Raw genomic sequence first — 25,042 nt, 5'->3', positions numbered from 1 at the left:
CAAACTATAAGATGCTATTTTTCTAGACTGTGATTATTCTTTCAGTTGAGAAAAAACAAATTAAAACAAATTAAACTGCTCTTTTTGGACCATACTACAAAACTTGGATTTGATACTGATGAAACAAAAAAAAAAAAGAAAAAAAAAAAAAGAAAAAACCAAACAAACCAGATAATGTTCAGATAATGATATTATCTGATTATCCAGATTATCCAAGTTATGATATTATCACCTAAGCCTGAAGCTCTTATTGTAAGAAAGGTCATGCAGTTGCCAGGTGGAGATAACTGATAGGCTCAGTCAATCAACTTCTAAGCATTTCTAGATCATGCCTGAAACACACCCATGTGGTTGGGCTCCTCATAAAGTACAGTTGCATCTGCTACCTTGATTTTTAGAAATAATATATATTCTCTTTTATACAATTGCTTAAAGGGCTTGATCAAGACTCCTTCTGAACTCGGAGGAATCCAGACCAGTAGGTCCCACTTGCTGGAGCATGGTCTAAGCACCATTTAAAACCCAGTAAGGGGTAGGTTGTTAAAGCTTCTGTAGCTGCAGTCAAGTGGAAAAAAAGAATACAAACAACATTAAACATTTCTTTATTGTTTATTTTTATTTTTTCACTGGAAGCTAATCACAATTTTTTCCCAAAATTATTTAGTTATGAGTTTTATTTATTTGGCTGTAGAGTTACATTAGGCATCCAGATTTTGAACCAGATATTAGTACTAAGACTGTGTATTGGCAGGGATGACAATATCAATTACAGAGGGATAGCTGGAATTTTACCTTAAGACTACTAAAAAAAAAAATAAGATTGAGATTTCTGATTCCTGTGGATGCACAAAAGTCAATACAATATTTATAAAGCATTATTTACATTATTAACTGCATGAAAGCACTATTTTTATTCATAATTGAAGATATGCTTTTTTAATAAATAAGGCTAATATTGTTCTTCCTGATCTTGTTCTGTAATGTCATAATGTTGCCATGGTCACATTCCTCCTACTGCAGAAATGCCTTTTACTGTAAAGAGATCAGCTATCATTGCTTAGGGAATTATAAACTGCACATTCTTCTGATTAGTCATTCTTGAGATAGTGTGCTCTGAACAGACACCAAAAGGATATCCAATAGATACTTTTACAACAGATAGCTTTTCATTCACATTCCTCCTAAAATCCAAGAAAAAAAATGTTCTTTAAATATTCCTGGTAGTCTAGGAGTAGATCTCCATAAATCTCAGAGACTTCAACAACTGGAATAGAAAGAGTCCTGAGGTCACACCTGAAACAGAATTTTAGGGAGTAACATATTGCATTACAAAATGAGTCACGAGGCCAGCTGTGTTTATATATATTGTGCAATTAAAAGTTGGTGATCTTTCTCCCGATAACAATGGGGTATGCTGTACTCTGAATTCACAAGTCACATGGACAAAAATCCACTGTTTGGCCATTATCCAAAAATGACAATGACAAGCACATAAGCAAGTGGTGATTTGTCTTGCTCAGTCTGTGGAAGATTCTTTTTCTTTTTTTGAGTTCTATTATTTACAAAGTAATATAAATGTTGGGCAATAATCAAGCATAGAGAGCTGACTGTGGTAATATAGTATTGATGGACTGGAAACCAGATGGTCTGTCAGATAATGAAGTATTATCTGGCAAGGGATTGTTCCTGAAAGCCAACATCCTCACCTATTTAGCACTCTGGAATGTCGACATATCGGTTACCACATTCACGAGGAGGTATGTGTTGTACTTTAGAAGCCATCCCTAGAAGAGGCATTTTAATTCCAAATTACTGCCTGATGAGAGGGTAGAGGTGCCATTATTGTAGCACAGCTGGAGGAGTATAATGCACAGCAAGATGTGAACCATACATCCGAACTCAGGTTAAAGAGGGAAACATGACAGACTACATCCTGATTTCTGTCTAACCAAAGCCATGGTTCATGGGTGCTTTAAGCCTGCTCTGCCACCAGAATAAGAAGTGGTGTGTGCTGTGTGCCCAGAGTCATGTGTTGCTGCTTTTGTGCCACAGGCTTCTTTGTGCCAGCACATGTGCTTCTGTGTTAATATTTACCTGGCCACATAAAAAGAAATGTGCTGGTAATCCAGAAAGGTTTGCTGTCATCATGTCAGACATAGACCTTCGCCAGCAGAATGGACAGGCTATTGTGGAGGCAGGACAGAGAAACTGGGAAAGGAAAGGGAGGGAAATAGGATTATTTCTTCTTTCACAGCAGTGCTGGTTTGTCTCGAATATGTGTGAAACCAGAATTCAAAAATAGACAAAGCAGTTGGAGGTAAATATGGTAAATTTCAGTTGCTATAGCTGCCACCTGGGAAGACGGAGAACCAGATGAAATGGTTTATTTAAAAGATGGCAGAGAATTGCTAAGTCTTTTATCAGTAAGACTGTAGAACTTTGACTTTAATTCCACAAGCCACTTTCACTACCTGCACAATTGCTAAATTGAAAACTAGCTGGCCATGTGATACAGCTCTTTAATATTTTCCTGAGCCATTTTCTGTCATCACAACTAGGAAGTCCTTTTTCACGTAAGGAAGAAAAGTGGTACATGTTACTATTGAATGAAAAGAAAATAGTTATCATATAATCTCTTGAGATATGCAATAAATTATAATTGTCCTTTACGAGTACAAACATTCTCCCATCATTGTTGGCATTATTTACAACACCTACAAAATAATTTACCTAGATAACCTAAAGCAGATAAAAGAGTTTCACCTTTTATGGTTTTAGTGCTATAATATTCAATACTGATTATATAAATAATTTCTTTAAAATGTCTGTCTCACTCAGCAAACCAATACACCGAATGGAGCTTCAAATGAGCTAAATTGGATTTGTGGAATCATGACCCAGTTGTCTTTGTGGGGTGACTTTTCTGGCAATAGGGTGAATTTTCTGTCTGCCAGGCAGATGAAAGAATTCATAATATCCCTGAAGTGAAACTAATACTTTCACACACTTTAAATATGCATACCGAAATATTATCAGTTAAAGTCTCTGTTTTTCTCAAGCTTGGTTTGGGAATACTTCAAAGCAGTCATTATCTCTAGAATTAAATGTATAATTTATCCCAGGCTTATCCCTTTAGAGTTAGTATTGTGTTTTATTCGCTGCGAACATTTAATGAAGTTAGTAATTGTTTGAATAGACACAGAAACTGGTGGGGCAGTAAGTGAGAACAGATTATTGTTTTAGAATTACACCCAATTTCATGGTCACTGTGCAACTAAAGGCAGTCTCATATGGCCAAATACAGAATAAATCGAGGGAATACCAGAATACTTACTATATCAACAATGAAGACAACATTGTCTTAGGTAAAAAAATTGTTCAAGGTAGTTATGTAAATGAGCTCATAGAACTGTACCATGGCAAGGATCATGCAATCCTAAAGCATACACAACCAAGACATAGTAAGGAGGTACAGAATTTTGCCTGTCCATATAACTTTGGTAACACGACTGATAAAATACTGAATTAAATCAACATGTTAAAGAAAATATTGAGGAAATATGAAGAGAGGTCCACAGAAATTATACCAGAAGGAAGATAAATCTTGTGTCATAAAAACTGAGGTGCAAAGTTTTTCTGGTTGTGAATGAGCATATTTAAAAGTTACTTGGATAGATATATTTTTCACACATAGAAAAGGTTTTCTGGCACCTGGAAGCTCATGGATTTTCAGCTTTGCTCACCGCAGTCAGTACCTGGAATCTGTTGATAAGCAAGTGCAGGATTCAAACACAACTTTCTCTGAATGCAGAAAACCTCTTCAACAATCATCTGGAGAACTTCTGCTGCAGGGCCATTACTTAAGTCTTTACTTTAAGTACATTATTTAATGTAGTTTCTAGGTGAAAACTTGTGTAAGTGAATGGTGCATCCTAAGGAGTCCCTTCTGAGTTTGCAGTCTAGTCTCTAACTCATCCCCTGTTGTGTATTAAGCTTTGAGAACAGGAAATCTTGCACTGCCCTGAACCCACCATAACACTTGGACGTCTGCATTAGAGTAATGACTGTACTTACATCATGCTTCAGAGCTTCAGCAAGTCACTGTCAGGGATCAAGAGGGATTATTTTTTCTTAATGCACAATTGACTAGAAGCATGATAGAGAGGGGTTTTTCCTTCCATTTAAGCATGATTGGATACAGATGAAGATGTGATAGCATGGATTAGTCTTTTGACATAAAAAGGAAATCCATTTGGGGAAGGGGGAATTGGTTTATTGTTGGAGGCTCGGAGTCTTACCTATTTACAATTTAGGGGAAGGGAGGAATTTCTGCCTCAGTCTGGTAGGGTATATCATGAATTTCCTGTTCCAGGCATCGTCTCTGGCTCTTTCTGGCTCTTCTCTGCATTCCACCTAGACTGCTACTCATATTCCCTGTCTTCAAGACCAGTGTTGTGTTTAATCTGTGTGAGAACAAATACAGCAGAGTGAAAGGGGGCTTTATCCCTCTTGAGCATACCTTCAGTCACCCTTAAAAGAACTACAAACCATAAAGGCTTGTTACACATCCATCACAAGTATAACATTTTAGCTTCTTCTGCTCTTGTTCTGCCATCTCCCCACACCTTCCTTCCTTCCTTCCTTCCTTCCTTCCTTCCTTCCTTCCTTCCTTCCTTCCTTCCTTCCTTCCTTCCTTCCTTCCTTCCTGCCTTCCTTTCCTTCTTCCTTTCCTTCCTTCTTTCTTCTTCCTTCCTTCCTTCCTTCTCCTTATTCTCCTCCTTCCTTTCCTTCCCTCCTTCCCTCCTCCTCCTTCCCTCCTTCCCTCCTTCCCTTTTTCTTCCCTCCTTCCCTCCTTCCCTCCTTCCCTCCTTCCCTCCTTCCCTCCTTCCCTCTTTCCCTTCCTTCCTCCCTTCCTTCCTTCCTTCCTCCTTCCCTCCTTCCTTCCTTCCTTCCTTCCTCCTTCCTTCCTTCCTTCCTTCTTCCCTTCCTTCCTTCCTTCCTTCCTTCCTTCCTTCCTTCCTTCCTTCTTCCTTCCTTCCTTCCTTCCTTCCTTCCTTCCTTCCTTCCTTTCCTTCCTTCCTTCTTCCTTCCTTCCTTCCTTCCTTCCTTTCCTTCCTTCCTTCCTTCCTTCTTCTTCCTTCCTTCCTTCCTCCTCCTTCCTTCTTCTTCCTTCCTCTTCCTTCCTTCCTTCCTTCCTTCCTTCCTTCCTTTCCTTCCTTCCTTCCTTCCTCCTTCCTTCCCCCTTCCTCCCTTCCTCTTCCTCCCTTCCCTTCCTTCCCTTCCTCCCTTCCTCCTTCCTCCTTCCTCCCTCCTCCCTCCTTCCTTCTTTTCATTTTTAATTCAGATTAGGAATTAGGCTGATATGTAGGTGATACTTTACTCTGCCAGTCCAAGCACATATAACATGAACTGTTCAGTCACTCAGCAAGTAACAGAGCAAATAGAGTTTACTTTTCTGGTGATATAATCAGTGATGTGTTACACTACTGGAAAGAAACCTGGCATTAGGATTTCTTTTGTTGGTTGGTTGGTTGGGGTTTTTTGTTGTTCTGCAAGCAAAATTTTGGATCAAGTCCAGGTAATTGTAACATACTGATTTTATCCTAACCAGTTGGCACAAGTACTTCAGGATCTAGGGAGTAAGAAACTATTTCTTCCAGAACATTCATTCTCACGAGCCTTTCACTGTAACAAGTAGTACTTTTATTATATCTTTTAAAAAAGAATAACTGAAACTTAAGATTATACTATAACAAAATTATTAAAGATTTTTATTTAATACGAAAGCTGGTTGTGCACAAATGGCAGATATATGATACTGCTCCACTTTTTAAATCTTTATTTTTACCTCAAAAGATAAGAATTAATGCTATACTGGGCCTGGTCCTTTTTTGCACGACAAATTTTTGCTAAACTTCTCTTCAACTCTTCAGGATAGGCTTTGTTTGCAGTTCTCAACATTTTTGGTGACTAGGCCAGTTTCACATTGCATCAGTTCACCCACTTCCAAGAAAATGTTTCCAAAGGCAGTGTGCACTTCTGAAAACATGAAGACTGAGGCACCACTGTTTTCTTTAATAACTGATGAAAATAAAATGCTAGTGATTAGAATCTATGTGGTTTTACTTGATTTGGACATATCCCCCAGAAGATTAAAAAAAAGTGCAACCAACTAAAAGATCATCCGTTACCAGTGGGTAATTTCCTGGACACCAAAATGCAAAACGTCCAAGAAAATTTTGCAGCTCCTCACAATTCTCTGTGTGTGGAACTGTGCACAGTAACAGATGTTTCCACTGCCACAGAATTCACTAAAAACTGCCAGGGAATTTGGCCCAGATGTGCTATAGAATTACAGTGACCCTGGTAATAGTGAAACTTTAAGAAGCAAACACCAGATGTCCAGTAAAATGGTTAAAAATGAGATCCAAAGCATTTTTTTACCACATCATCACAAACAAATACAGAGTGAATAAGCTGAAAATCTAAAGTACTACTTTATTATCTGTCATCTCTAAGATGATTCTATATGCTTGACTTGCTGTGATATAGTGCCACTTGAATATAATGTCTCGTAGGAAAGCTGCATTCCCAGCAGCTTAAATAACATTGAAAAATTAATTAATTAGACAGGTTAATTAGACAGGTATATACATTAAATTTAATACAAGGTTGTATTGTTCTCCTTAGCTCCTTTCTCTACTCATTTTGCTTGAAAAGTGATTGTGGCCGTGTGTGTGCTATGCTGCTGCCTTACAACAGCTTGCCTGCAGCCAGGATAAATGAACTGCTGTTAGTGCCAGCTAATGTAGTTCTGCTTTAGCTCAAATGGTAGCAGACTCGAGCTGCAGTACCAGGGCTCCATGCACTGCCTCAGTCTGTCCCTGTATATGTGGTAAATGTACTTCTACAAGTGTTCATTACATTATGAAGCACTGCTCTGTGGTTTCTAAGGTCTCTAAGGTCTCTAAACCAAAAAATAATTTCTGTTACAAACCCTGAATCAAAATGTGGAATTCATGAAATGATGGTTGTGTTTGTTAGTGGGGTAGATCTGTACAGGATAATAGACATATATCAGTATTCATAAGTTAGATTCACTGGTTTTGCTTAAAACCTGAATATAGCACTACCCTGCTCTATCTTTGGAAAACAAATGGTAACAAGATTTTCAACTTGGAACTGGGGTTACAGCCTTCATAGATAAAAGAAGCAGAGGAATGTAAAGGGTGAACCACAGGTGCAAAAAGATCTTGGATGCTAAGAGAAAAAATTAAGGAATGTATAGTCTTTGAAAGCAAAGGGGTAATTATGTACTGCAAAGTCTCTTAAAACGTGTTTGCAAAAGATGTGGTATAAATGCCATTAAAATAAAGAGCCTACTCTGTCTTCAGTAAGAGGTGAATCACTGGAGATCTGTCCATAGCTGTTACTCACTATCACAAGAAAAAGGGCAAAAATTTGTTTACTAAAATGTATGTTCTTCCCTGGAGGAAAAACTCATCATAAACCAACCAGTGCATAATGACAGAATAAAAGATAAGATAAACTACACTTTTCAGAAATACTGCTGCTTATCAATTTATGAGTTCTCCATTTTTTTATTTATGAAGATTTTAGTTGATCTTCAGCTAGCTTCAGGTGATATCCTTGTCTGAATTTTTGTAATCCAAAAGGAGAACTCAAGGCCGTTAACAGCACTGCTGAGTTTTGCAGGGTTTTTTGCTGTGTTGCCATTTTTACGTAGTTTCAGTACAAAATAATTAACTGTGTAATTCTTCTTGAACTATAGACACACATTTTATTAAAAGCTCACTGACACACATGGAATTTTCAGCATTTTTGCCTTATAGCAAAACAGAACCCATAAAAGAACCTACTGTGTTGTGTATCAATGCTGATCAAGTTGGATGCTTTTTTATTTGGAGCCTTGCCTGTGGATGCCCAGCACTCCAAACGACTTTTCCACGTGTTCCTTCAAGACCTGCTACAATTACAACCCAAATCATTGCTCTTGGAGCTCTCTGCCCACCCTCATTTTGCAAAACTGCTTGTAGCACAGACTTTCTTGTCTCCTACAGCTGTTTGCAAGGAAGCAGCCTGTTACCCCAGTTAAGAAAACATAGATGTGTTCTCATGTCCTTGCTGGCTGTACTGTCCATAGGTAAAGTTTTCACATTTCTCTACATCAGCTCTGTAGAATACCAGGCAATCATTGAGTCGTGTCTAGTGTTATTTATGTCAACTTTGTAATGCTTTCTGATGATGGTGGAGAGGGAAGTAGCGTGGCTGCAAATTGCAGTTACACTCAGATGGGAGGTGATGGCAAACCATGCTGCTGTAGAGGTGTAATGGCAATCCCTGACTAATCTGTCTGAATTCTAGATCCAGCACACCAAGCAAGCCTCGTGGCGTGTTTGTGAGTTACAAAGGAAAAAAAGATTCTCTTATGGAAACTCAGACAAAATTAGAGATCTACAAGGAAAGCAAATTTGATCAAAAATTACTTTCTTTTTGACACGTTGATGGTGATAAAGGTACTTTTATTTTAAGTCATGAAATGCTGAAAGTTTTGAAACAAAAAGAAATCACTCTGTAAACTGCAAAATAGCATGTGTTGTATTTACTTTAATTGCTATATGAAACGATTTGTTCATTTTTTCAAGGTAAAATACTCTTATGCTTTTAAAAGTAACTTAGGAGGGAGGGTTCATTTATTTTGTTTATTCAATGTCCAAGTGGCAAAATTTCTTTTCTGCAGAAGAATTCAAGTTGTGAAGAGTGCTGGATCAGAAGAGTATATTGAGAAAAAGAAAACATTTCAAAAGAGATGTTCAGGTTAAACCTGCTGAGGCAGGTCTGCTGCTCAAAGAACACATTGCAAGCTTTTTTAAAAAATAAATAATCCAGTACAAACTGCCACATCACCAAGAAACAGACTCCATTATTTTTAAGAAAAAAACCTGTCAGGTTTCCTTACAGATGTCTGTGCAGATGAGGACACTGTTGGCAGGTAAGACAAGACTACATAAAATGAGAGTAGATCACTGAAAAATAAAAAGCAATAATAATAACAATTAGGAAAATTAGAAATTAATTATATTTAGGATGGCAACTTCTACACTATTCTTCAAACATCTGCCTTGCCTGTTGATTTGGTCTCCAAAATTATTTACACATCCCTGCATCACAGTCTTGTAGTAGGATTTTCATCATACAGGTATATCCCTGGTGCAAATCCTTGAAAAATCTGTTTCTAATAGTTTAACAGTCAATTTTTTTTTAAATCCTTTGGTAAATCATTGGTAAATCTTGTTAATTTCTTAGTCATTTAACCTTACATTCCTGGTCCGTTTTCTCTTAGAGAAACTCTGAGTCAACGTTAGTCACCTTACAAAGCAATCACATGACATCATAGTGCTTTATGTTTCAAATTGTGCAAGAAGGACAAGCAAAATGTCATCACAGTGTGGGACTATCATAATACTGAAGGTAGAATCTGTTTGAAAACACTGCTGCATCTTGCCTGAAAAGGGACGTTTAATGCTTAAAATATATTGTGATTTTTAAAAAAGAAACTAAGTTTGTATTAACTGTTAACTATTTTTGTTCTTAGATGAGAGTAACACTGAGGAAAGTGTATTAATCCATATGGTATTTTTAGGATGTTTTAGTGCATGAGGAGTAGGAGGTATCCTACTCATGCATCCGTGACTGTCAGTGTGTAATGCAGATCTTCATATTGCAGAGTTTTCTTAGGCAGAGTAACCTGGGCTGGGATGAGCTGTGTGGAACAAGGGGCTGGAGCTGGGTTTCACACCTCTGCCCACACTGTATCACACTGCACAATGGTCCTGCAAAGGTGAAGGAAAAGATCTGTGACACTGCCTCTGTACCTAGGGACAGTAGCTGTATCTGTAGGAAATTTGTGCTTTTCAAAGAATTGTTTTCTTGCTCCCAAGTACTTAAAACTTTTCTGATACCTTTCAAATCAGAACACTCATATTTGATGACAAACACAGGTATTGTCTGTCTTTAGGCAGGTGTTGCCATTCATAGAGGCTTCCTCACACATCTGTGTAATAATGCCTTCCACCCCCATGGTATGTCTAGATGCCACAACTGCCTGCCAGGTGGAAATTCAAGTGCCAGTATGTGTCATGTTCATGGTGCTGTTCACTGCCTCAGTGGTGTTATAAATTCTGCACATGTTGATCTCAGGGCATTTAGCACCTTTGCTCTCTACTGGTGCAGCTATCACCGGTGTTGCTGTTGCAAAATCAGGGATCTTTCCTTATTTTCCTGCTAGATTATTAAGGAGCTAAGGAAAAGGTCAGGGTGTTAAAAGATGAAACCAAGTTGTTTAGTTCATCTTTGTATTTATTCAATGATGCCCTATTTTTTTTAATGCTAAGTGTGGTCAGGAGCTTTTTTGAAAATTGGGGAAATTATGCATGATTTTTTTGTTTGTTAAATATAATATATAAAGCCACTACTGGCTAGTTTTACTTTAGACTTCAGGAGATGGATGTGTTTATGAATTCAAATAATTGCAGACAAAATTTTGCACCTGCAGTTATGGTTGCTTGCAGTTCAGTTCAGTTTAAGTATCTGCATCACTGATTGCATCTGTAAGTTAAAAACATCTAAGTAACCTAAATTACAAGCACAAATAATTGCAGGTGCAAAACTCATACAAACACAAAATGATCTCTGAATGTTAGTCTTCAGAATCTCATTGTGAGTTATTCACTGTATCATGAACCTAGATTCCTCTGGGGGAGTCACTAATCTGTATAATGACACTAAAAGCCTCTTGAATCTCATATTTAACTAGCAGATGGGAAAGAATACATGGCGTCATGTAACTCCCTAGGGATTATACATGTGGATATTGAAGAGTATAACTTATTCCAATGAAGGCTAACATTAACTTGCAATCAAAAATTTCCTTCCTGAGTCACATTTTTTCTGATGGAATTAAAACAACTTAATGTTGTATTTTTATGAAGTCACAACCAATTTAAGTAGAAGACATTCCCAAGGCAAGCACAGAATTTTTGCTCATCTCATGACTTTTAATTTAATGACTCACACATCATTTTAGCACAGAGAAATGCTGTCAGTCTTTTCCAGAAAGCATATCTAATTATCCTCTCCGTGATTTTCATTTTTTTATTGTCAGATACAAATTTCTAAGGACATCTCCCAAAACATCTATTTTTTTCCTCTGGTATCAAGACTAAAAATCATTTTCTTGCATTCTTTAGCTTCAATAGACATAGGTGTGGAGCTACTTTAAAACAGTGACTGCTTCCTGTCGTACCAGTTATGGCAGTACTGTTGGCAAAAGGGGAAAAAAACCCATAAATTCTCTTCTAGTGTTTGAACAACTAAAACTCCTTCTGAACAAATGAAACATTCTGCCAATCTTGACAATCCAAAATGCAGTGAAGATTTTTTCTGTTTCAGAAGCTCTAGGCAAAGCTGTTTTGGCATGTCTGTAGCTTGTTCCTCTTGCAAACAAAGGGGCAGCTAGAGGGAAAGTCTTTGGGGGAAGAAATGCTGTCAGTTGTAAGAAATGAGACATGCAGACCCATTCTACAGCCCAGCTAGTGATTACATGCAGGTAATTTTGTAAGAGCCTAAACCAGCTGCCAGTGATAATAACACTGCCATTTGCACTGATTTCAACAGGAAATACATCAAACAGACCAGCTTAAGGCTTCTCAGAAGCATGGGCCAAACTGGTATTTCCTTCACTGGTGCTGGGGCCAGACCAGAAGGAAAGTGTTTGGAGGGCAGGGGCAGAGGGAGAAGCCAGGCTGGCTGCAGGGGTGCTGCTGCAGGGGTGCTGCTGCAGGGGTGCTGCTGCAGGGGAGCTGCTGCATGGGAGCTGCTGCATGGGAGCTGCTGCAGGGGTGCTGCTGCAGGGGTACTGCAGGGGTGCTGCTGCAGGGGTACTGCTGCAGGGGTGCTGCTGCAGGGGTGCTGCAGGGGTGCTGCTGCATGGGAGCTGCTGCATGGGGTGCTGCAGCTGGCAAGGTCCTACCTCACTGGCTGCCAGCTCCCAGGCAGCCCCATTATTCCCTGGAAGCAATGCCAGCCCAGATTCACAGGCCCTCAGCACCTGCAGAGTAAGGCAGAGGTGTGTGCCTACCTACATTTTAAAAAATCCAATGTAATTTAGTTCACATTAATCTATTAGACAAGCAGTACACAGTAACAGTGTATCACTTAAATAACTGATTTATAATTATCCTTGGGGACAAAAATCCAGGAAAAGTCCCTTTTTCCACAGATGAGAAGCTGTTGAGTCTGTGTTGTGTGTTACAATGTGAGGCTACACCTTCACCTTCCTAGATTGTTTTTTCTTAGATGCTTGCGTATAGCAAAACACAGAAAGCATGTGGGAAATACGTAAATAGTATATAAAAGTTTAAAAGCATAAAAGACCATCATTCAAATAGAAAGAAATTTTAACAAATATTCTTTTTTAACTCTCACTTTTTACTGCCACAGACACAAGCAAGGAAGCAAAAGGTTTCATCTTTCAGTTTCTTGAGGGATTTATATTTAGGTGCGTCCTGTAACTCATAAAAATTCAGAGTGCAGTGTGGAAAGCCAAAAAATTAGCAAGGGTTTTGACCAAGAGATTGAGAGGTGATTAAAACTCATGGAAGAAAGACTCATTTCTCAGTAAGAATAACAGTCACATGGATGATGGATCATAATAACTTCATAATCTGACCCACATGCAGTAAATACAGTGATGACTGTCATTTTGAATAAGTGAGGGGGATTGATGCTGATTATTAATCCATTTCTTGGCCAGTCTGATTGCTTCTGAGCCAGCTTCTCCACTGTTAGTACTTTCCTGAAGTATCTTAATAGCTTTCACCGACAGCCTCTTTCTCTTTAACCAGTCACTTTTCATACAGTGTGTTGTCCTAACTTATTTGACAGATTCTTTCATTAATTGGTCTGCTTCTAGTATTCCTGTAGCTGGAGGCTTGATCTTCTTTTAGCATGTAGTGTAACAGTATTACTACAGGCACAGGGTAAAGTGTAATTCTGTTCTACTTGCTGCAAAATATATTTATGTTTTTCCTTAATTCCCTGGTGTTGCAATAAAAGCTTTGTAAAAAAACAATGAAATATGCTGTAAAAGTAAGGACCCAGCATTTAGTGCCAGTGTCTAAAATGGCAGACATCTGTATAGCAGACAGATAAATAAATAAATAAATAAATATAGCTGCATAATAGAAATTCCGAAGCCAGTTTAGCTAACTGTGTCATTGGTAGGTTTATATGGGGTTCCTACAGAGATGTGTATTTAACATTTTCAGTAGGGTAATATGCATAACATACTTCACAAGAAAAAAAAAATGCTTTTTGGACAGCAAGAGGGTCCAAGCCTGATTTTCTGTGAACATGTCCAACCTTTAACATCTTTTCAAGTATGCCCAACTCTGTTCCAGTTGTCCCAGAATGACACTCAGCCTTCCCTGGGGCTTGCAGCTCTCAAAATATATGGCTAAATATAAATCCCTTCTTCTCAGTGGTAGGTATTAATTTGTGCCTACCTTCACTAAGCACTTGCTTGTTTTTTCTGAAACTTCTGAGAATTTAAAATCTTTTCAATATCAAAGATCACTTCACACTATATTTACATTAAAGTAATATTGCCCTGTGTCCAATTATTTATTTTTTGTTAGTAATAAATTCACAACATGCTACATAACTTGAAATTGAAAGTTACCTTTTTCCTGATATAAATGAAATTTTAAGCAAATTTAATTATATTTAGACATATTTTCCTCCTCTTTTTGAACAACACCCACCTTTTTACCAATCATGTCTTCCAAATTCTTTCCCTTTGTTTAAATAAAACGTTTTGTAAAATCTGAAAGTTGTGTATTTGTTTCATGTAACTGATGTGGTCATGAAAGCCAGGTCTTTTATTTATACTTGGGATAATGCAGAGGTAATGAAAGCAGAATTGGACCTTAGAGGTTTTTTGTTTCAATTATAAAACAATGTGGATAAATGCCTTGGGTTTGACAGCAACAGAAGAAAGGGAATATTGTGCTTATGCCTTCAATCAGCTTTATTAGATCCTTAAAGGGAAAATTATGTGAAAGGCAGAGGAAGAAAACAACAAGCTAAGCAAGATCACAATTTCAGTATAATTCAGAGAAAATAACTGATTTAGGTTGGTCATCTTGCCAGGGTGAATGACTCAAGGCTTCCAAACAAGAAATGGAAACCAGAAGGATAGGGAAAGCCTGCAAGAACAAATTGAGAAGATGTGATTGACTGTAATGTTTCAAAATCAACTGCTGCAAAGATGAGTTTGGGCTCTTGCCCAGAATACAATTGAATGGTGATGTTCATTTAGACCCTTAATGCTGAAACAAAATAAGATGTAGCTGTGTTTCTGTTAGAAATTTATTTGTTCTTTCCAGTGTCTCTAGCTAGGGATATGATGTCATCTCCTCTTTCTTCTATCAGACCCTGCAGTGATTGCTGTTGCTGCTGTTTCATAATTTTTCTGAACACCAGTTTTTTGAAGGAAGGCTTGAGTCCAGGTGATAATATCTCTCAAATGTGAAATGTCATCACTTTTCATTAGATGACTTTGAAAAATTTCTTACTCTATGAGCAAACAGGCTGACCCAATTGGCCAAGAAAAGTATAAGATCATTGTGTATGTATGTACTTTTTGACTGGCAAAATCATTCGAGTTTTTGTTACTATCATGACAATTTTTTTTAATTAAGTAAATGGTTCATTCTGCAAAGATTGAAATAACTCTCTTTAATGGGTACAATTTGTAAAATGTTATTTGCAAAAGTTGGGGGCTGCTGCTTGTCCTCCACCTCAGGCACAGGAGGTTCTAAAGGAACTACACTTTATGCAAAGAATTAGTCAGTTGACAATAGGCAGTGATGGGATGGGATTGTCTTCTACTTCCTCCTTTCGTTTATCCCTTTCATCTCACTGGCTGTGCTTACTAACCTTTTTTCTGTTTCTATTTCAAATCAGGAAGGGAAAAAAAACCTAAACCACAGCTCATAATTAAATACTGAGCTAGTTCTTACCATGTTTACTGAATTACATATTGCATATATGGATGTATATCCTCAAAGTTTCATGTGTTTTTAGATTTCTTAACTTAATGTGTTCCATAGGAATAGACCTTAACTCCTTCTTGTCTGTTTTTCATGAAGAGATTTACTTCCACAGAGGAAGGAAGTTTACTGATGATACAAATGTGTGGGAGGGGCTGGTATACTAAAGGGGTTTACTGCCAGCTGGGTGGACTTTGACATGCAGGAGAAATGGTCTGACAGGAACCTGGTGAAGTACAACAAGGGGAAGGGTGAAGTCCTGTGTGTGAGGAAGAAAAATGCCACACACGAGTATTATATTTTGGCCAGTCAGCTGGAAAGCAGATTTGCAGCACAGGACCTGTAGACCCTCATGGACACCAAGCTGGACAATGAGCTAGCAACATGGCCTGCAAGCAAAGAGACTGCTGATATCCTGGGCTGCTTTAGCAGGCTGCTTTAGCTGCCAGCAGGTCAAGGAAGGTGTTTGCTTCCTTCCCCCCTACTCAGCACTGGTTAGACCACAGATGGAGTGACCTTTGAGCAAAAGGATGGGTCAGATGATCTCAAGAGGTCCCTTGCATCCTCAAGCTTTCTATGATTCAGAAGCAATGAATAATTGCTTTTCATATTTCCAGTTCCTGTTTCTTTAGAACTTTCAAATAATTCACTGCCTGGCCTAATGGTGGCATGAATCACTGGTATTTCAACATTGACTTGTGGTATAATCCTGGATTGTTCTTTAGAAGCTACTACCTGCCTTGCAAGATTGCTAAGATGACAACTGTATTGCTCAAATTCCTAGTATATCCTTCCTCTTCACATACTCTCTGAGAAGTTTTCTCTGAGATCCTCAGAGACTGTGGAAATGTAGCAAGATTTATATATCCTATAGCTGCATGCATTTTGAATGTACAAAAAGGCAACCTGGAAAAGGAGCCTGTTGTATTTTGTAAGGCTTGGTAGTGCTGCTGTGTGTTTTTAAAACTGATTCGTTGCTCTACACTGCATATTTCTCTGTTTATGGATCTCTTAATAATGAAAAAATCTGGACCAAGACTGTTGCTTTTTGTAGTGATAGCTACACCAGTGAGTAAAGCAGTGGAGGACATTAATTTTCCAATTCCAATCACGTGGAGTAGTAGAAATTGCAAGCAGGATGCCTTGTAGATATGCTTGCAGGGGTTTAGACTGAGGAAGAAAGGAAGAAAGTGTTTACAAGGATCTGTGTTCTTATAGCTGATCCTACTTGGACATCAGTTTCAGTCTCAACTCACACTAAAATATAATCACCTTCTTGAAGTTATTTGACATTTCAATTGCTTGCTGAATCAGCAATATGCTCTGAATATGTATGAACCATTAAAGACTAAATGTGCCCAGGACTAAGAATAAAGACCAAGAGCAGGCTGGATGGTGCTCAGAGTAACCTGGTCTAGTGAAAGATTCCCTGCTTATGGCAGGAAGGTTGTAAGTACATGATTTTTTCAGGTCACTTCCAAACAAACCCTTCTATGTTTCTATGATTTTATGGTTGTACCAATCCAGTATATTTATATTGTTATATCTTTATCTATAGGTATCTATAGGTATATCCATATCTATATTAATAGATACATAAATGTACATTTATTTTTGGAAAGTAAGACCTTGGGGAAATTTAAACATCTGATGACAACTGGATTCCTTAGTCTCCTACCTTTCAGTATTTTGTCATGAAACCATCATTGTATTAAATGCTCAAAGTGTCCTTTTGTCATGGATTGGAGTTCATGCATTGCTTTCTTCAGAGTAAGAGTAAGCAATATGCCAAATCCAGAGCATCTTACAAGGTCTAAATTATTTTATTTATATTGGAGAAGCTCAAGCAGAGAACTCCAATGAAGCATTTGAAGAAGGCTGGGGAAAATGGTATAGCATTTTAAATTCATGTGGGCAATATGAATTTCATTGTTTTCTTTTGACATGTAGAGCTGAACTATAGGAGTATCTATTGATGTCATGTCTCTTACATACTCTGTAAAAATATTCCAAATAATAGATTGCTTTAAAAAGGTGAATCATCACATTCCAACATCACCACCCTTCAACATTTTAAAAAATACAAATGCTTTGTTTTAAGTATTTTGTGTGTGTGTGTAGACAGAATCCTCTTACAATCCTGAATGAATGTGTGTACATTCTCAAGATGAATAAATTGTAGGATATGCTCCTGTTGGCTAACAAGTTAACTTATAACCATTATAAGCTAAGACAAGGATGATGCAAATTAGATATTGAAAACTTTTGTCACTATTAGGGTGGTCAGACATTAGAATAGTTTGCCCAGAAAGATGGCGAAATCACCACCCTGGAGTTGGTCAAGGGGCATCTGGGTCTGGCACTGGGTGATGTGGTTTAGGGGTACCAGGGATAATGCTGGGTTAATGGCTCCACTGGGTCATCTTGAAAGTCTCTTCCAACCTTGATAGTTCTATGATTCTTCTTGGTGATTCCACTAGATCCCTTTCTGAGCTCTCACCATGTGCTGTCCAGGTTAGTGTGCAGACCTAGCAGACAAGGACTGTATCTATTTCTACCCCACGTGGGGATTTTGAGATCTGCTTGACATTTTAAGCATTCCCAAGACCCAGCATTAGGTATCTACACCGGCCTGTGAGCAGAGCTCAGGCTGCCTGCGAATGCCATGTGTGCTGGCATGGAGGAAGGTGTGTATATATATCATATATATATATTTATAAATCCACACATACAGTGACAAGGTGCTGCCCAAATTTTTTTTCCAATATTGAATGCATGTGATCTGTCACAGATCTCTGAATAGGTAACTTGAGTTAAAACTAAGTTGCTAATAGAAATAAACTTCATAACATTTTGAGTCATGTTTAAAACTAAGCTTTAAAAGATGACCTAGCATCTGAAGATGAGCAAGCAACTTGCTGAAGTCATAGTTTTTTTCCAAACCTGTATTTTGTGATTTTGTGACTTCAGTTTCTAATATAAACATTGCTGTTCCACGCAAATTAAAACAATGAAATATTATTTCTCATATTATTCCTCAGCTTTTAAATACAATTTCTTGTATTTCAGAAACAAAATTATTCAATTTTTCATATTCATTGCTGATTTCCATATATCATCTCACCAGCACATGATATAATTGGTTGTTTAGCAAGTAAGCAGAGAGTATCATTATTTGTCTGTATGCCTGGAAATGCTGAAAGGCTAGTTGCTTTACTCGAAAGTGAAAATAGAATTGGCAGTATGGTATTGCTATGTTGTTTATCCATACAATTTTTTTTTTTCTTTGATAGATTACTTGGCTTCTACAAAGGAATACTTCCTCCTGTCTTGGCTGAGACACCTAAAAGGGCTGTGAAGGTAAAAACCCCATGCTTCCTCCCCTAAAAATATAAGTAGGGACAGTGGCAGCTGTAAAACATTTTATTTCTCCCCCACTGACTGAGATTAGAATCTTAAACTTATTTGGCATATTAATCCTCTGATTTTTACTAGGAAGAAAGTTTCCTGTTGATAGCACAATAAAAACTGTCCTTGATTAAGAAATGTAGGATAAGGCTCGTAAATGTTAAGCTAATTTTGACCCGTGTATCAAATGTTACTGAAAAAAAAATTTGCAATTATTTTATATTGTCAGAATTAATAAAATAGTTTAAGTTATATTTTAACCTCATAATTGCCTCTGGTTTAAATATTTTGTTTTACTGAAAATGCCTAGCAACTTGCAAAACAACTAACAGCTTAATAAATTAACACAAGAAGCCATTAAAGAAGCCACTAATAAGTACTTATTTAGTAGGTTTGAAGTGCAGCCCAGTTTTCCTGTGCTCCAATAACTTTTTAAAGAGATTGAAGATCATAATGGATACAACTCCTTATTGTGCAAAACATTTTACTCCAGCTCTCTTACAGTTATAGATGCTAGCCTATAAAAGTATGTTTTCTGTCAAATGCTGATCTGATGTTCTTGTATTATCCTTTATTTTGATTTGTAAAACAGGATTTTAATAACATTCTTAACCAAAATACTTCAGTACATCAATTTTTTTAGTTGATCCATTCAACCTTTTTAATTAAAACCTAATTATTAAGCATATCATCCTAAAGTTCTAAATCTATCAAAGCAGCCATTGTGTTAAGAGCAAATGTTTCTTAGTCTTCTACTTCAGAACTTTGAAGTTTCCATAGTTGCACCAAATGTGTCTAAAGGCAGTTATTATACAGAATGTCTTGATTTTCCTTTCTTTCTTTTTGTTGTTTCTATCTAAAAAGGCTGCATATGATTCTGGTCCTTAGTCTGCAATTAATCATTCACATTCCAATTCCTTTACAGAGGAATAATATTTGTATAAAGTGACAGGATGTGACCTTGTAACAGAATCCTAAAGGAGTTCTGGTAATGTCATCTTCTTGTTTGCACTGGCATTTTAGATGCAAGTGACATATGTCACTTATCTCAAAATTATTTAATAAAACCAGGAAAACTAAAATCCTATTTAATGGCAAAGTGGCACTGAAGAATAGATGGATGATATTTAGAAGATTCCTAACAATTAATTTTCTTCATATTATGATGTTTCCTCTGTGTCTCAATTTAATTTCATTTGAAACAGGATAAAGTAAATCTGACTGTGCTTTTTAGATTCCAGCATGTATTTAGTTAAAAATAATAACCCAAGTTTGATTTCTCCTACCAATTTGAGTCATTCATAAATTTTAAATCACTTTCCTTTACTCAAATTGATTAGATTGGTGCAAACCCCATGATATTCCATATAATTATAAAGTCATAAAAAGATGTTAAGTTGGGAGGGATCTGTGGTCGAAGCGGAGTTGACTTCATGGTTAGACCAGGTTGTTCATATTCTTTGTCTAGGTGTGCTCTGAAATCTTAAAGGATGGGGACTGCAGCCTCTCTGTCCTCCTCCTCCAGTCCTTAACTGTTTTACTGTGAAGAATTTTGCCTTAAATCCAGTCCAAATCCTCCTCTTGCAACCTTTGTGTGCTGCTTCTCACTCTTCTGTTTTCAGGCTCTGAGAAAGTCTGACACTCTTCTGTGTAAACTTTGGATGGTGGAAGACGGAACTTAAATCCCCTTTAGCTTTCTTGTTTCCAGGCTAAGCAGACTCAATTCTCCCAAACTCTTGTACATCATAAGCTCACAGCTCCTTTAATGTCTTACTTTTCCTCTCTTAGTGGGATGCTTTCTACCTAGTTCTTGAACATTTATGTGAGAGCTGAATTTTCTGCAAACATGTGAGGACTTTATTTAAATAGTTGAATTCTATTATTATTTATACTATTCCTTTAAATTTACTGCTTGTCCAAGGACATCAGGATGACTTTAACTTACCTTGAGACATCAGCTGTATTCTGCATTAGAAGAATTCAGTGCCAGAACAGGGCTGAGCAATAATGTCCTTGTAAGAACCTGTATAATGAAACAAGTCAGTGTGATATGTCATATGCCAGTACAATTTTTAACATCCAAAGTGGAATTTTGACCTGAAGAGAATCCAGCCTTTCTCAAATTTCCACTAACCTTGTTTGTCTATGACCCCAAAAGAAAAGTTTTCTGTGTTGTTTCCTTTGGCCCACTCTCCAACCTTTATTCTTCTAATAGTATTCCTCATCTAAACCAGCCTCAAGCTGTCCCTTCTCCATTGCCTAAATGTCTGGTGAGATTTAGAGGGAAACTACATTCAGGCCAATGATTCTGAGATTTGAGGAAGCACAAAAAGTAAGGAGGAATTCTCTAGGTTGCAATAGGTTTTTTTTTTATTTTTGTAATGAACTTTTTTTTGAAAGATTCTAGTTACAGTATCATAAAAGTGTGTAGAGAATAGACAAGGGAGATTTTGTACTAAGAAGAAATGTTCTTGTGCTACTGGATCATTGTATTTATCTGGTATGCATTTTTGCAAGTAAAAATAAAGCTATTAAAATGAAGTTACTTTAATAACTTTAAAAAGTTAAGTGTTGAAGATACAGCTTCATTTTTGGTCAACTGTGTTCTCATGCCTGTCTTGCTATTTCTTTTTTTCTCTCTTTTTATTTCCCTTCTAAAAAGAAAGCTGGTATTTCTGGAAGATGAAAAGTCAAAGTTTATAACTTTCTGTTAGATTGAACTTGGAGGAAAGAAATGATGATGCCAATACAATGGTTAACAGATGAACTTTTGGGGCAAATTTATATTGCTCATGTGTTCCCAGACATCTTGTTTCAAGCATATATTTTTATCTTAGAGTTATTGAGACATCTGGTAAGTACTTTGGTTATTTTCTGTGTAACTTCAATTAAAGTGTATCTTTGCCAGATGGACAGTATTGGTTATTATATACACAAAAGCATGTTTTAAATACGTTTATTCTGAGAATATTTTTTTGCATAAAGCTATTAACTTAATACAACTGTAGAGGAAAAGACAAATTATGCTGTGTTTTTAAAAACATTTTGGGTGGACTTTATATACTTTATATAAAGTCATATGATACAATATGAAATCTCTTTTTTTGCAAAATTGTATGTATGTTAGACACTCTAGTACACCCAGCAACATTTATATTAAACTTTATTACTACTGGTTTTTTTTTCTTTTAAAAATTATTTAAAGCATAGTTACTATTAAGTAGTTATTTTATTTATGACTCAAGGAAGCTATTGATTTTTAAGGTAACATTTTAAAGACCAAAAAAATTGCTAGGTAATGTAATTCTTCCTTTATTACAACTATTTTACAGATCTGTAGCACTATGGAAAACATTAAGGAATACCAGAAATTCCATTAAAGGTTAACAGGGTAACAATGACTAGAAAGATGCTGGAGAGAGAATAAAGCAAATTTTATCACAATAAGAAATTAATTTAGTTTAGTGAAGCAGCTTACCCTCCCACTTTGCCAGACTTTTACCTCTATTGTACCTTCAACTGTCCAAAAAGATAGAGCTAGAGTTTGAGTAACACTTCTATATTTTTTGGTATTTTCAAGGCCAATGAAAAAATTTTAAACATATTTGCAAGATGCTTTCAAGATTAGTGTTCAGTCTGTACACTCTTTGGAGGGTAGTTAAAATCTGGGCCCCAGTTCTAGAACCTTTTCTGCAAAATGATATAATAATCCCAACTGAGGGTATAAAAAAATATCCATCCAGTGACCTGAGTATCAGCCCATCAGTTTCAGAATTTAACAACCCAGTTTTGCATTATGAATACATATTCCCTCTTGCTTTAAAACAGTGGCATTATTAACACATTAACACCCAATTCTCTGATGGTTTTGGTATGATTCCAGTGACTTTTCATTTGAAGCAGGTCTTGATTGAAAAATTTTATTGACTTTGCCATAGGAAAAGGTTCTAAACAAGTTCAAATGAAAACGTGGTGCTTGTTATTTATGTTGCTGCACACGTGGTTTGTGGAATAGCTGTTTTGTTCTGATAGGTCTGTAGTACTGAACCGTGGGGGACAGAGTTTGTCTTCTTTGGCTGAGTCAGCACAGGCCATACAGTCTTTCTGTCTTGTCTTGAAAACTCTATTGCCTTATGTTTCTTTTGATTCCCACATCCCCATTGCCCTCGTTGCTCATTGCCTTCCTCTCGTGGTGAAACTGATTGTCTCATGAGTGGGCAGATGCTGTGTGGAGGGATTGTAGCCTCCCCTGTGCTCACAAAATTCACAGACTTCCCAAGGGTCCCACCTTTGTTTGAACCAGCTTGCTCTGAATGCTACAGGTCAACCTTGGCAGGCAGACAGAAAAGTTTAAAGTTCTGGCTATTTATTTTTGCCAGACTGGGATGTGACAGCTCTTGTACTAGGAGATATGAACCTGCACTGATGCAGTCTTGGTGGAACTGTGGCAGGTTTTCCTTCTTCATTCCCATCATACCAGCCATACTGTGTAAAAGCCACTTTATTTTGCATGCAAAGACATGAATATTTCTTAGGCAGATTACAGGACTCACAAGTGAGGACTCATAGTGAGCTGTGGTTGGGGGCCTTGTGTTGTTCCATGTGTGAAAATTATGTGGAATAACACCTCCAGTATTTTGGTTTTACCCAGAATTCAGGTATCTGCTCTTTTTAGCCCACAAGTTCTGCCTTCCTCATGCTAGATCATTTTCACTGCACTCAGATCTGCCTCATGTGATAGCAACTGGACTGCTTTTTCAGTGGCTTCAGCAACATGTTTGCAGATTATAAATTTAAGACACTGTGGGGTTTGTTCTATGATCTCCTTCATAAACCTATCAAGCTCTCCCCTACAAGTCATAAAGATTTCCCCCTGCATTGTTCTTATTGGAAGACTGTTCAGGACTCTACTCTTTTAGTTGCAGGAAAGCTTCATCAGATCTCCAGCCACATTCTACTTTAATTTTGCTTTTACACCTAATTTCTTTATGTTACATAGCTTCCTCATTTTTCATTCACTTGCAACATCTCTTTTGCAAACTAAAGAAGGAAAGCATTTGTTCTCCTGAAGTCTTCTTTCTTATTTATTATATAGAGATTATTTTTAAACTCTAAGTTCTCCTTAATGGTCCTGGTAGCCCGTTTTTGAATATGATGTAGCCTGAGTTGTTGTTTTTTAAATAGTGGCATAGATTGTTTGATTATTTCAGCGGGCATCTTCTCAATGATTTGTGAAATGTCACATATACTCTTTCTTTAGAGTATATCTTGACCATGCATCTTAGACTTCATGTCCACAGACAAGAGCTAGGCAGTGAAAGTCTGTTTCCATATGCCAGCAGGAAGCTTCCTACTGACTTCAGTGCAGTCAGAGTTATTCTAAACCTTCTTGGAGGAAGAAATCCATTCATTTATTATGCTTTGATTCTTATAAGAATTCACAGAAAATTAATGGGTTGGTGTGTCAAGAAATGGTAGGTTGCAAAGTGAGCCATTTGCATTTCATTTGCCTTTCACCATGTTGGTGCAGGTGGAGCTGCTCTTATTTCTTTCTTGAAATTCAAACACCCAAGAGTACAGCTTTCAAGGCATCCTCCAAGGAATTGCAGATGCTCAGAACTTCGAAGAGCCACTGTTTGAAAGCAGACAATTGACTGAAAGATTTATTTGTAAAGAGAGAACAGAAAAAGAAATGTGCCTGTTGACAGTAGAAGATTATAAAAATGACAGACCTTCAATCTTCAAAATCCACAATTATATCTCTCTAATAAGAAGCAGACTTTTTGTTTGAGAAATGCAAAAGTGATTGCAGGACATGACATTAAGGATGTGAGGGTGATTTCTTGGGAAAATTGATATATCTGCTACTACATTTGAACTAGTATATGAAAGTTAATGCCAGAGGAAAATTTTATAAATTTAAAATATGTCCTCTATGACATAAGCTAACTCTTAGATAAAGCATTACTTGAATTGCACTTATGCTGCTATTATGTATGACACACTAATACAATCAGTTCTGAAGCCTGATTGTCTACTCTTGCACATCTAACACTGCTACAGAGAGTGTGAAATAAAAGTGGCTTATATTTATTTTGCAGAACTGCATGCAGCTGCTCAGGATATGAGGTAGTGAAACTCCATTGTAGTCTGCTTTTTGCTAATTGGCATAAGTAACTAATAATTTTTTTCAATTCAATTTCAATCGACCTTCTATTCACAGTTTTTTACCTTTGAACAATACAAGAAGCTGCTGGGATATGTGTCATTGCCACCAGGACTGGTATGTATGGATACAGAGCCTCATGTTCTGATGTACATGTGTCTGCTGAACAGTCTGTCTCATCTGCTTCCTCACACAGAAGAAGCCCAAAATTAAAGGGTCCAGCTCAATCCAGAGTTTTTCAAAACACATTTGTCCCTTGAAAACATTGATAAACATTTATCTAAATTATGTTTATAAATCATGTAAGAATGTAAAGCATAGTAAATATCTATTT

General features: G+C 37.1%; 1 protein-coding gene across 1 annotated transcript in view; it reads left to right on the top strand.

Annotated features, from left to right (window-relative positions):
- SLC25A21 (solute carrier family 25 member 21) overlaps positions 1-25,042 on the top strand; it is a 230,537-nt gene that overhangs the window by 186,262 nt on the left and 19,233 nt on the right. Inside the window, exons 4-5 of the mRNA XM_079307683.1 lie at positions 18,428-18,494; positions 24,766-24,825. Coding sequence (XP_079163809.1) covers positions 18,428-18,494; positions 24,766-24,825 — 127 coding nt within the window. The remainder of the gene's footprint in view (positions 1-18,427; positions 18,495-24,765; positions 24,826-25,042) is intronic.

This window comes from Erithacus rubecula, assembly GCF_903797595.1.
Source record: "Erithacus rubecula genome assembly, chromosome: 6".
In the NCBI taxonomy this organism is placed as follows: domain Eukaryota; kingdom Metazoa; phylum Chordata; class Aves; order Passeriformes; family Muscicapidae; genus Erithacus; species Erithacus rubecula.
The sequence above is the reverse complement of the archived record's forward strand: the minus strand, read 5'-3'. Positions and strand labels throughout refer to the sequence as shown.